Consider the following 14,653-nt stretch of genomic DNA (forward strand, 5'->3'; position numbering starts at 1 on the left):
TAGTATGTTTAGTGTCCATAATCGAAATGTGTACCCAACACGGATTAATATTTTGAATGAAGTAATGATATCGCGATCCCAGTTTACAAAAACACAGACTAAACACCGAAACCTTTTGATCTTTTCGCCTGCCGACGGGATATTTCGTTGTTGACAAAAACAGTCTTCAAAATGTTTCTTAATAATAGTAATAATAGCCTCGAGAAGGAACTATACATCATCAAAAATGATCTTCAACGGAATGGCTACTCAAAAGCGATGGTGAAACAGACTTTGGCTGAAAGACAGCAAAAGCTTCGCAAGGAAGAGAAGCCGTCAAAACCAGTCCTTGCACTTTCCCACATTAGAGGATTATCGGAACGGATAAGAAGAATTGGGTCCAAGTACAACATCATATCTGGAAACACCAACAAACATCAATTTTTATATGTTAGATTAGACAATGGAAGTCCGAACTAATGAAATTCAATAATAATAGCCTTCATTATCCAACAGTTGAAGACCATTTACAGAGTTAACTAAATTTGTTAAAAAAGAAATATAGGTGTTTATAACTACGATTTGAGAAAATGAAGAACAAAAATATAATTTAACAAAATAAAAAACTCAACCGGAAAATTAAAAATTCCTCAGTTCAACAATATATGATATCAATTTTGATTCCCCAGAATCTAGGAAATCAAAATTGAGACCATAGGATGGAGACCATAGAACAGAGACATATACTAATTTTGATCGTACGTAAGCTACATAAATATATACAATTGCGAACTATAAAGACATAAACTGTCAATGCTTCACCTACTTTCGATCTAATGTAGTTGGAAAAAGACAACTTTTGATCAAAATATACATCAAGATCTTTAATTGAGTGACAGTAAAATTGTATCTACTCGATAATTGTACTTGATGACAGACATGTTCCTACTATAAGACAATATTTTACATTTGGATGAAGTGAGATATAGTTTGTTGATTTCACACCAAGTCTCTATGTTTTCTAACTATTGTTGCAATGTATTACAATCTTTGATAGTTTCGACATAATTCGACATAATTACTGAGGTCATTAATAAATAATAAGAATAGAAGTGACTCGAGATTCGACCCCTGAGGTACTCCAGATGAAGGATTGTAATAAAAAGAGTCATAGCCATTATAAGATACAAACTGTTTGCGTTGAAGTACTGCTGAATTATGGAAACCATATTGGTGGAGTTTTTGTAGAAGGGTCATGTGATCAAGTCGATCAAATGCTTTAGCAAAATCAGTGTATATCGTATTAACATGATCACGATTATCTGAAACATAACTAACATTTTGAGTCAATACAATTATATTTGTAATGGTGGACCTGTTAGACATAAATCCATGTTGTTGCGGAGATATGATACTACGAACTTAGGAATGTACGCGATAATTTCGAATATCAGATAGATCTCCAGATTGATCTGTAAGATTGAAAAGTGTCAGAAAGGGATACACCAAGACACCAATGCAATCTTTCATCAAAAAGGATGGTATTTTATCAGGACCAGAAGTGAACCTTTGATCATCTGCTAATGTATTCAAATGCAACTGCGATGTATGTAACATTTACCAAACAATCCTTGAATGGCAAATTCGCTTAAAATGACCACACATCTTGTTCTGAACATAATTGTTGAATAAAATATTTGATCACCGCACGGGAAATTTTGTTTGAACAGCTGTTTTGTTTTACAAAGGAAATTCTTAAATTACACGTCGTACTACACGCAAACTTTACACCTGACAAGGTCTCGTCTTGAGTAACGAAATTACTGGGTAGACTATTAGACACATGTTCGTTTTCTTGAAAGCAATGAAAAAATGGCAAGGAAAGTCGAGTATTATTGTTAAATGAACTAAAACGAACAGGTCCTTTTATGGAGAAAAAATAACTCCTGAGTTTTTTTTCAACATTCGACTTTCCACGATGTGATAAAGATCAAACTGAAAAGTAAGATATAAAAGAAAAGATTTTTATTGGAAACTCCTGAAAAATTGTATTTGGTCGGCAACTTATAATGCCCGATAAATTAAAACAATTACAAATTATTTAGTGAAGATAAGTAATAATCAACTCAAAAAAATTAACAATAAATTCACTAACTTATACATCCCATAGGGTGGAGATAACATTTATCGTAATACAAATACAGTAAAACCTCAGATAACCGATAACGGGCAGTTTCAAATAACGAATTTTTCGGTTAAAAAACAGAAAATAACCTACTAAAATGTATGTGTAGAGAAAATAAATAATTTGTTTTGTTTAGGCTATACTTTGTATTTTCCATTTTGAGACAATGTTTGCTTGTTTATTATTTTATTAGTTACAAAACTCATGTCTCAGAGAACACATTATCATTTGATACCTACTGATTCAATGATGTGTTGTATATCGTATTCCGCAAAAAAGACAATCATGACCCTTGTTTTGGTGATCATGCAGGCAATCATTACCTTACTTTTGATGATCGAGTGAATTCAATTATTGACGATAATGTAAGAACTCATTGGGTTTCAAGAAATCGGATCTGCGTAGGTTTTGGGTTGGTGTATGACAAAGAAAGTATTAGGAAAAATGGAATAGAAACTTTTGTTTGCAATTTTACGTTTACGGCTCGAATAATCTAACAGGCGGATAACAGATTTCGACACATCTACTGCACATCTTGAGGGAGGGGCTTCTCACCGGCCATGACTCGGTCCGGCAGCTGTACTTGTGATTGGAAGTCACTGATAGTTTATTGAGTGAAATTTGATACCTCTGGCGTGAAATGGTTCTATTGAAAACACTTCTCCCCCACCAGAACAAAAATGCTTTCTCTCCACGCGTTTTGCCTACCAAGTTATCACCATCAGGAGATGACTAAAACTCATCTAGTCATCACTCATCTAGATTTTTATGAATTTCGGAATCAACTGATCTTCAGGGTAGCTTGTTTTAATGGATTGGGTATATCCATTGGGTACCTGTACCATTCCCCATCAATAGTAATTGAAGTTTAATTTTTTGTTTCATTTTATATAGATGGTATTCATGCCTCAGTAGAAAAGATCTTCATTAATCATTGAGATAGACAAATGTGCAACTGCCTACCTCAAAGGAGGACGATGCGGAGGACACACAAAAAAACGTGCTCTCCGACAACTGGGAGGCCGTGGACTTTTTAGTTTGGGATGTCAACGTAACATAGTCTAACAGAGTCTGATGAGTCTACAAGGTAGACTCATAAGAAGTTATTATCATGGTTGTTTGGTCTATTTCAGATACAGAACGGTGTTAAAAATTCTCTGTCACTGATTTGGAACCTGTTTGGCAAAATGGCTATTTGAAAATCACAGAGATCAGTTAATTCCTGCAGCTTCATAAGAATAAAACAATTCTTCAAGAATACTGAAGTCATGTGTCTGTTTTTTAGAGTCTACCTAAACTGTAATATTTAGGTGAATACTCATTCAATTCAATCAAAATAAGCACCATTTGAATCAGTGCACTGCTCCTGAATAGTCCTACCTGGTCCTCATTGGCGAAGGTTCCACAGGTAAGAACGTTATGGAAGTGCTTGAAGAGATTGTAGTCGGTTGGCGAAAGGTCAGGGGAGAATGGTGGCGAGGCAGACATTCGACGCTCAATTGATTTAATTTTCGAACGGCGGTTTGTGAAACGTGTAGACAGTGGTTATCGTGGAGCGGAATCGGACCTCTTCTGTTGACCATTGCCGGCTACTGCTGATGCCATTTTCGATACATTTCGTCGATTTCCTTACAATAGGACTCTGCTGTTTGGTTTGGCTGTTTTATATACAGCTATAACAGTTAAACATATATTGTAAAATAATAGATAAGGCAAAATTGTAAAATTAATTTAGGTTGGTATACCTGTATGGGTGGTACACCTGGATGGTTTACCTGTATGGGATATCTATATAGCATAAATAGCGTTAGCTTCGCGTTAGTTTCTATTTTAATCGTCATCTTTGAAGATGATCACTTGGTGATCCAAACACGTGTCGAGGTGTTGAAAATAACGATTTGGTGTTGGGAAAAACTCCAGTAATATTCATTACTACACCAAAGGTTCCAAACAGTGCATCATTAGTTAGTTTACTTGAGAATGCTTAATAATAAACCGAAACCGGTCGTAACAAGTAAACATGTCAGTAGAAATCAGACAAAAGTTATTTTCGCTATCATATATACTGTGATTATATTATTACACGTATAAATTGAAACTCCTGTTCAAGTGGATATTTTTAAATCAACTATAAAGGGAGCAATATGACCTCAAACCAATGTTTATTTCTCATTGTACATTCGATATGGCTCATTCTGCTGATAAACGATTACCAGTAATTTGTGACTCATTAGCATGCATGTAAAGACAGAAGAATCACGTGAAAAATTGATAAGGATTTCGAAATGCTTCATCCGACAACAGACGAAAGTGAAACATTTCGTTATCGTCAGTGCCCCGTTATCATTCGATGGATGACGCCCTCGATGATCATTCAGTAATTCAACTTTCCCCTAAATAAACAATGAAATTTGCAAAGAAAATGATTCGATGATGATTTATTTTTTCTCTCGAAGTATTTCTATCAAAAAAATTGTATTAAATGTTGTTTCGTAGAGTGCAAGAGTGATGGTATTAAACAATGCATGGAAGTGTTTGTACAAAGAAGTAATTTTTATTAAGAATTTTGCGAAGAAAGTGATTCGACAATGACTTATTTCTTCTCTCGAAGTATTATTATCAAACAAATTATATTAAATGTTGTTTCGTAGAGTGCAAGAGTGACGGTATAAAACAATGCGTGGAAGTGTTTATACATTATTTTATTATTCATTATTATTACAAAATTCCTGAAGAAGAACGGCTATGGAAAGTTATGAATATATTGTAGGTTATTGCTGTGAGTATGATTGGGCTATTATTTGTTTTATCGTCAGATTCCTATCAATTCATATTACATATCAATTTTTGAAGTGGCAATGTAAAATTACTAGTTTTAAAGTGTTCATCTACTATTATGTAGCAACAATTCAAATGAATTTTCATTTTCAAAAATATTACAATTCGTTGGAAAATCCTCATTATCGTTTTTCCAGTTGATAGTTAAAAAATAGATTCTTTAAAATCATCTACAATTTATATGACGGGTGGCAACCGATTTTACCAAAAGTTAACCCAATTCAACAGTTTGAAATAGAAAACAGTACATTTTCAGATAATTTGATGCAATATTAAATCCTCTTTCCTACGATATATCACAAGTGACCACTTCTATTCAAAATGGCGGAGTAGAAGCCATTTTCTCCAAATTCAATACAAACTATGCGGTTAATTTTTTGTGCCTGTAAAAAAGTGAGTGAATAATTATTGTTAACTCGCAATGAAATAGAGCAGGTTTGAAACATTCACATTCACTGGCACAGACAAATGAACCGCATAGTATTGTCGACATATTTTTGTAGTAAAAAAGTACACCTTGTTGATAAGGTTTGAGAAATACTACTTCCCATCAAGATATTCGGGATTAATGAAGTAAAAAATGGCAATCAAAATAAATATTGAAAAGTACATGAATTGATGAAAAATTTCAATTCTTACTTTTTTCAACTGAACAAACTTTATCTTTTGTTGTTCGAGTCACACGTTCATGAACCTTTAATTTCAATAATGTTTCAGAGTGTTATTCAAAGCCACAGAATGATATTCATACAGTAAATTCAGCAGTAGCTGGCTTCACTTTTGAAACGTCACTTTTTGTAAATACCACATGCATACGACAGAGTTCTTGAAGAAGAGCCAATAAGAGAGACATTTAGACTTTTTCTCTTCTTCACCTTACAGTTGAATATTGCTTTAGTACAATTCCATAATAGTAGGCACTAAATTCTCAGAAAAATTTTTGCATTGAAATATATTAACGTCAGTCATTTTTGAGAATTCAGTGCCTACTATTTTGGAATTATAGTAACATGCACACACATCATAAAGCAAAAAAAAGATTCAAAAAAAGGACAGAGATGGATAACACAAGGACTCATTAAGTCGATAAATAGATATGAATGAATAAAAGAAATCCACATAATCAAATAACGAAAGATTCATACTTGAATTATAGGAAAATAAATAAACTAATAAAAACTACGAAAGCAAATTTTTATGCAAAACAAATGAATAAAAACAAGAATGTCTCAAAAAATTTATGGAAGACCATAAACGACTTGATCAATGGTGTCCTGAAACAAGAAATAAAAGAAATCCTTACGGATGAGGGGGATATACTAAAGGAGGAGGGCCCCATATCGGAAATATTTAATGATTTCTTTTCAACAGTTGGTGAAACCTTGGCACTGAAAATCCCTGTTCCTAATTCGTCAACTCCCAAAATAAAAAGCCTAATAAGTTTTTTTTTATCGCCTGTAACTGATATAGAAATAAATGACATAATAAAATCGTTGAAAAATAAAAAATCACCTGGAATAGATGGCATACCAACAGAAATTGTAAAACAAGTTGGGGTTTTTATTGCTCCTATGTTAATGACAACAATAACATAACAGAATTGGAAAAGTTCCTTCAATTTTCAAGAGAGCAATTGTAATACCTATATACAAAAAAAGGCCAAAAAACAAAGTTACAAATTACAGACCTGTATCACTTATAACAACCTTCACAAAATGTCTAGAAAAGGCGATAAAAACGAGGCTAGATAATTATCTGAATGAGTATAAAGTTATTTCAGACGAACAATTTGGATTTCGAGAAGGATTGTCGACCAACGATGCTATCTCGGCACTCACTGGAAAAATTTATAAGTCACTAGATGAAAGTAAACCTACTCTTTGCGTGTTCCTGGATTAAGCCAAAGCTTTCGACACGGTAGATCATCAAAAGATGTTGCAGATTTTGGAGAATACAGGAATACGGGGGACAACACTCAGATTATTCGAAAGTTACTTGAGCAATAGGAAACAAATAGTGAGAATTGGACACTACGATAGCACGCCTAAAGAAATTACATATGGAATACCCCAAGGTACTGTCCTTGGTCCATTATTGTTTTCTATATATATCAATGATCTCTTCTCGATTGAAACAGTTGGGCACATTATAAGCTTTGCCGATGACACAGCCATTTTATATGCTGCCGATACGTGGGATGAGCTGAAAAAAATCAGAAAAAGATCTTACTATAATCAGCGATTGGTTTGAACATAAAAAACTGACTATAAATTACGACAAAACTCATTCCATTCCTTTCACGAGCTACAAGTGCCATCTTCCAAATTTTCAAACCCTACAAATGACAAACAACTCTCAGGTGATACATACAAAAAATGAAATCAGGTATCTTGGAGTAACCCTCGACTCACACATGCGATGGAATTACCACATAAACCAAGTAAGGAAAACTATCAGACCCTTATTATTCAAATTCAAATAGCTGAAGAAAATTCTAGATATGACTCACCTGAAGATACTTTATCTCGCACTGGTTGAGTCACGTTTACAGTATGGGATCCTTTCCTGAGGCGCAGTAGCATCTGTACATCTGAAGAAACTAGAAGTTGTTCAAAGGAACATATTTAAAATAATGTATAACAAAAAAAATACATACCCAACAGATTATTTATTCAATGAAATAAAAATTTTAGATCTTCGAAAAAAATATGTGCATAATATAATCATATATACTTACAAAAATAAACATATTCTGCAACAAACAGAACACAGCTATGATACCCGCAGTAAAACTTAAAATATGGTACAAACAAATCTGGTTAAAAAAACAATAGGCCAAAGATGTTATGAATATCTAGCCTGTAAAATTTTTAATATTTTGCCAGATATATACAAACCATATAGTTACCACCATATTTACCGTAAGTTCTTAAATGGGATTTCTCTTTGTTTATTTACTAATTGAATGAATGAATTATTTATGAAATCCTAATATACATACAATAATAATAATAATAATATACAATAATAATAATAAATCAGTAAACAATAATAATATGTCCTTAAACAACAATAATAATAATAACTAGAGTCATACATATGACTGTAACCTAACAATGTTAAGAAATAAAATAGAAAAGAAAACAAAATTCGAATATAACTGACTTGGATAAGACTATACTAACAATTTAAAACATACTGATACATGATGATAAATGTTATGGTTTAAGACTACTGATGTTCTGCATCATTGAGTCTTTTCCTACAAAATTGTGTTTGTTTTAATATAGTTGTTTAGTTTAGATTTGAATATATAAATACTTTCGCTTTGTTTTATGTCTCTTGGCTAGATTAAGGTAAAAGACCATGTGAAAAAAAACAAATGTGAATAAACGTTATTATTATTATATACTCGGAAAACAATTTTTCATATTCTACCTGTCTAACAATACCATTTTGTGGTGATATGAGAACACTTGAGTTGTTACTAGGAATCTACAGTTTTTGTAAGATGTTGAAACTATCCATGATATTTCTGATTTTTTATATACATCCAAATCTGGGGTTCTCACTTTATACCAATAGTACCAACTTTGACACCATTTTTTCCTTTTTTTCTTCGGACGACTCCTTTTCTTTAATCGAAATTATTGCATGTGACCGTCCTATAGAGAGAATCCTAAGCGATTCTTACAATTCGGGGGTATGGGATATCTCTCCATAAAAATACCTATATTTGGAAACACGTGAATATGTATGTTTACAAATTCAAACTGGCCGGAACCTACTTTCAATTAAGGACAACAAAGTTAAGTAATGTCTCACTAACATTGACATACATTTTCGGTTATATTTTGGGTAATCTATATTGGTGTTCCATTTTCATACATTTGTGATCAGTAAAGAAGCATTAGTCTGTTGTTTCATCTTCGAGATTAGATAGGATTTTCATTGTTTTGTTGTACTAAGAAGACTGTGATTAATATTTAGAGCTTATCTGCTGGTGGAAAAATTATTCAATCATGTCAATACTCAAAATTGTTATTGAAAAGTTACGAAATTGCTGTGATACTAGAGTTTGCCATGACATACCTAAGTGAAAAAATGTCCTACTTCCAATAAGCGGAAACAGACCCCCATTTATGAGATCAGAGCCGTCTCAGGCCAAAATGGATTTTTGCCAGAGAAATTGGACCCCTTCTAGAAAGTAAAAAAACTCATTTCAATCAAAAATTTACTGTTAGTCGGCCGACTAATTATGTTTCCATTTGGAGTTTATACAGAGTGGTCCAACGAAAAGTATGCACCTCACTTTTCTCCTTTTTTTGTAACTTAACACAAAAATGCTCGGACAGGTCAATTTTGCTTTTGAGGGGTACACATTTTAGATGTGTTTTTCTACCTGTGCCTTCAACCCTCTAGCGAGGGTGAGTAACAACCCTAAAATTTTAAATGGAAAGTGGGATCGAGTAATATATCATTTGAAAGGACACAAAATTATCTTTCCAATGATACCTAATTTGTTATATTTCACTCAAACATGTAAGTATTATGAAGAAAAACAACTACAACCCAGTACTTTGAAATGTGTAATTGACTTAGTAGAATCCTACTTCAGCAAGTGCTGAAAATGTGACCCATTTGCTTCCATACAATAATACAGATTTTGTTCAAACTTATTCCTAACATTCTGTAGCATATCAGGTGTTATACTTCTGCACTCTGCTGTAATTCGTTGGCGAAGATCTTCTATGGACTCGGGCTGCGTAGCAAAACTATTATTTTTCAAGTGTCCCCAAAGGAAAAAGTCTAAAGGCGATAAATCAGGTGACCTGGCAGGCCATTCGATTGGGCCTCTCCTTCCAATCCACCGTCCAGGAAACCGGTCATCTAAAAACTCTCTTACCGGAGCAACATAGTGAGGAGGTGCTCCATCTTGCTGGAAATGAAGCCTATCATCATTATGATTTTGGTCATTTTCAATTACCTATTTCTGTTATGAGAGGTTCAATTGTATCTTCAAGCATGTTCAGGTAGACCTCACCAGTTAAATTCCCAGGAATAAAAAGTGGCCCTACGATATGACTACCTAATATGCCACACCAGACATTGATTTTTTGAGGGTACTGGGTATGGACCTCTCGGAATAAGTGTGGGTTACTGTAATCCCAGTAACGGCAATTTTGCCTATTCACAGCTCCATTCAAAAAAAATGTACTCTCATCGGAAAAGCACGTGTTGAATGATAGGTGCGGATCATTAATTAGTAGCTGGCTCAGTTGTTCACAAAATTGCAGCCTTCTATCAGGATCATCTTCATTGAGTTCCTGTACTAATTTAATTTTGTACGGATGAAATTTATAGGATTTTAATATCCGTATTATGGACGAACGGGAGATACCTGAGGCTGCAGCAAGCTGACGGGTACTTTGAGTATGATCCAATTCAACATGTCCCAAAACAGCGACTTCCACTGCTTCATTTCTGATCGGTTTCCGTGGCTGGTGTTTCACATTACAAACAGATCCGGTATCGACAAACTTTTCGACTAACTTGGCAACGTACGAATCATTCACATTTTTCCCGGGATGACTGTTATTAAAGAGGCGAGCAATAAGTCTAGCACAACTATTATGTTGATAATAAAGTTTAACAATTTCAACTCGTTCAGGAATGGAATAAACCATTTATACAGTAAAGTTGAAATAATTTCAAAAGCAACCGAACTGAATCAATGAACGTTTGCCTAAATTCTTTTTGTACACTTATCTGCTGTTGTTATTTGAACCAAAAAACGCACGAGAGAAATTGAGGAATGTAGTAGTGGTAAAAATGCCGTTTTTTCCGCATTTTCATTAACACCAAAAATATCGAGTAAACGTTCTTGCTTTTTTTATAACTATTCAAGTAAATACAACAAATTAGGTATCATTGGAAAGATAATTTTGTGCCCTTTCAAATGATATATGATATATCACTCGACCCCACTTCCCATTTAAAATTTTAGGGTTGTTACTCACCCTCGCTAGGGGGTTGAAGGCATAGGTAGAAAAATACATCTAAAATGTATCCCCCTCAAAAGGAGAATCGTCGAGACACGTCGATTTTTTCGATTTCTACAGTGTACATTTTTGTATGAATAGTTTACCCCTAATTTCATCCCATACTGGAGGGGAGCAACCCTTTAGAAAAATTTAAATAGCATGGGTTTGTGAGTGATAGCTCATTTGATAGAGGATTTTATTCTCTATTCAATCGCCACGAACAGGAAGGCAACTAAACTAACACTAACTTTTTCTGTTATTACAATAAATGTTTTGTAAATTACAAAAATAAAGTCTATTTTTAGTTTCAATCCTGACGCTTTGCAAAGTATCGCGAGTAATTGTTGCACACACTGAGTCTCGTAGACTTTAGGTTTTAGGTAACCCCATAGGAAGAAATCCAAAGGAGTTAGATCTGGTAATCTTGGAGGCCATTCCACAGATCCTCGACGCCCGATCCATCGTCCTGCATAAACAGTATTCAAATAAGTCACAGTAACTGCAAAATGAGGAGGAGCTCCATCTTGTTGCAGAAAAATGTCCATATCAAATGATTTTAAATTATTTTCGACAGTAGCCACTATCAGTGGATCTATCACTGTTTCCAGCATTTCCAAATAGAAGGTACCAGTCATATTTTCCTCAATGAATAACGGACCTATAATGTAGTCACCCAATATTCCTCCCCACACATTAACTTCTTGGAGAAACTGGGTATGAGTTTCGCGAAAAAGTCGAGGATTTTCATCGGACCAGTACCTCACATTTTGTCTCTGCATGTCACCGGTCGAAAAAAGTAGTCTCATCACTGAAACAAATGTGTTTCAAATAGCTGGGATTTTGCAAAATATTGTTAGAGACAACTTCACAATTATCTAGACGGCGGTCTGAATCATCGACTGTCAGTTCATGGACTATTTTTATTTTGTAGCGATGAAATTTTTTTTAGAACTCCCAATACCGTCATCTGCGAAACCTCACAATTCAAAGCAACAGTGCAAAACAGTGCAAAAAACAAATAAATATTCATGTGTATGTTCTAAACATGAAATGAATAGTAAATTTTTCATAGTTAATTACCATTGATTATAATGAGATATAACCTCAATCGTTTATTAAATTATATTTATTCATTTTATCAAATAAATTTATTTCATTAACATCTATATTTGATTCATATTTCACTCGGAAATAAATCTGAAATTCATAATTATTTTAAATTTCTTTTACTACAGTGTTACTTTTAAATTACGGCATGCAAGCCAACATTGTTATCCTTTACAGTTGCAAATTTTAGTTTTGCTCCAGGAACATTTTCTTCTGTTAAAAACATTCTTTTTTAATTGTACTTTACCATAAGTTTATATGAGGATTAGGCAGCGTTTGTCCCTACCGAACTACTAGCGCTGCTAGTGAGTGATTTTTCGTACTTCAGGAAAAAGGTTCATTGACCATTTATCCTCGAACATCCAAAAACACCTACAACAACGTACATATCTATGCAAATAACAAATACGTCTCACTTGACGTCTGAACCAAAACCGATATCATACAGGGCCGAATTTTCAGTTCTAAATTTTTTCGATAGGATTGTTGGGATGAAAGTATGGATGAACTGGTTATACTCAATGTACATTGTTGAAATCAAAAATCGGCCTGTTTCGGCGATTCCAGTAACGAGTTGGATAGGGGGGGGGGGTAACATTTATGATGCGCACTGTATAACAACAACCAGCTCGTCCTAAGTCTCGGTATTAATACTTTTTGAAAGATATCCGAAACTGGAAAAGTTGTTTTCCCGGAGATTTCACGAAATTTTTTAAATAAATTTCCCAGTGACAGAAAAATGTATAGGAGTGGTTTTGATATTTTCATCAATCTGTGCAAAAAAATCAGTAACAATTTTTCTAGAACCTCAATAGTACAGGCATTATTGATGAACTAATTTTATCTATAACTCTAATAACTACTCCAGAATTTTTTCACAATTTTCATACTTTTTTCTTTGATTTCAGTTGATTCAGATATGTCGATGGCAGCGAATAACAACTCATTGGCAGCGACGCTGAGTAATCCTACAGGAGGTGTCAATGCCATGAGTCAACAGTGTGCCATATGCGGAGACAGAGCAACAGGAAAACACTATGGTGCCGCGTCCTGCGACGGGTGCAAAGGATTCTTCAGGAGATCGGTTAGGAAAAACCATTTGTATACCTGCAGGTGAGGCACTATCATCAATGGAATGAAAATTTCATGAAAAATAGAAATAATTATCAATGAAACGGTAGAGAAAATAATATGTGAAACTGTTTCTCTTCTGAATTTTTTTCCTAGGGAAAAAATTTTTCTGACAGTAACTTCTATGTATGATTTTCACGTCTCCATCTTCATTTAAAAAATTGTGGGAAACTTCCAATGGAAGAAAGAAAGAAGCGGCGGCTCGTCAGAGGAGGCAAGGGAGGCTTAGCCTCCCCATAAAATTTGAGGCTATTCATCGCAATAAATTAAAAGATATTGACAAATAATTATGATTATTTTTTTCTAAAAATGCTTGGGTATAATTACTTTACCAATAATTTTTAATATAAATACTTAATATGCCCGAAAAAACACTATCACTCACTACGTAGTACGTACCACACTGTATTCTGCGTCGACAAAACTCAAACGCACCGCCCATGAACAAATAAACCATCAACCCAAAATAATAAATGGCATACGTTGCAAGGGAGCCAAGCCTCCGACCGCTTTAAAAAACACAGGCTCCACGAGACCGATCTAACCAGCGACATACGTCGATTTGTAATTTCAGTTGCATAAATTATAGCGTTAGAGGAGGCTAGCCTCCATTTGGTCTCCCTTAGTTTACAACTGCGTTTGTTTTTTATTTGATTATTCGGACGGGATGCCATGACGGACCGGGACTGAAAAATATTCCGGTAAATCGTTTTAGTGTTTCTTGATAGTATTTGTTATTTGTGAATAAAAAAGGCAGTATTGTATTAAAGCAGTGCTTTTTGGTAATATTTTTAATGTGTTTTTAAAGTGTTCCTTTCAATTTCAAGGTGTTTTCAGGTTTTCACTTTTCGGTAAGTTTTTTTTTCATTTATTATGGATAATTTGGACGAAATTAAAAAATCTGACGATATAGTCGATTGGTTGCTGACAAATAATTTTCAAGTCTTTATCTCATGATAATAAATTTTACATTATTAACACTCTGGGAAGGCCTCAACCAAATTTGATTTCAATTAAAACGTCAGATAATCGACAAAATCGAGGATTTAATATTAGTTGGTACGATAAATGCTATTGGTTAACCGACTTCATTAAACGAGAAAATCTTTTTTGTTGGCCCTGTGTTTTATTTTCCGTACAAACCGAATACCAAACCTGGTCTAAAATAGGATACTCCGATTTTAAAAAAATTACCTCGTTCTACGGAAAGACATTTCAAATCTAAGGAGCATATATTTTCGTCGTGTAAATTAAAATTGTTTAGCAAACAAAATATAGCAACAGTTTTAGATACAGCTCAAAAAGATGCCATAATTTCTTTTAATAATCAGGTTATGGAAAATCGGTTGAATTTAAAAAGACTTATCGA

At 33.9% G+C, this 14,653-nt stretch overlaps 1 protein-coding gene across 12 annotated transcripts in view; it reads left to right on the forward strand.

Annotated features, from left to right (window-relative positions):
- Hnf4 (Hepatocyte nuclear factor 4) overlaps window positions 1-14,653 on the forward strand; it is a 199,007-nt gene that overhangs the window by 84,246 nt on the left and 100,108 nt on the right. For 11 of the 12 annotated variants that reach the window (XM_074181362.1, XM_074181357.1, XM_074181358.1 and 8 more), the window contains exon 2: window positions 13,062-13,266. In XM_074181362.1, the coding sequence (XP_074037463.1) occupies window positions 13,062-13,266 (205 nt within the window). Of the gene's footprint in view, window positions 1-4,508; window positions 4,944-13,061; window positions 13,267-14,653 lie in introns of those variants that run through there. The other variant, XM_074181366.1, reaches the window with a different exon arrangement.

The sequence above is a fragment of the Leptinotarsa decemlineata genome, unplaced genomic scaffold (genome assembly GCF_025532065.1).
Source record: "Leptinotarsa decemlineata unplaced genomic scaffold, Ldec_3_MD MMD2_tig00026307_RagTag_RagTag, whole genome shotgun sequence".
Taxonomy (NCBI): Eukaryota; Metazoa; Arthropoda; class Insecta; order Coleoptera; family Chrysomelidae; genus Leptinotarsa; species Leptinotarsa decemlineata.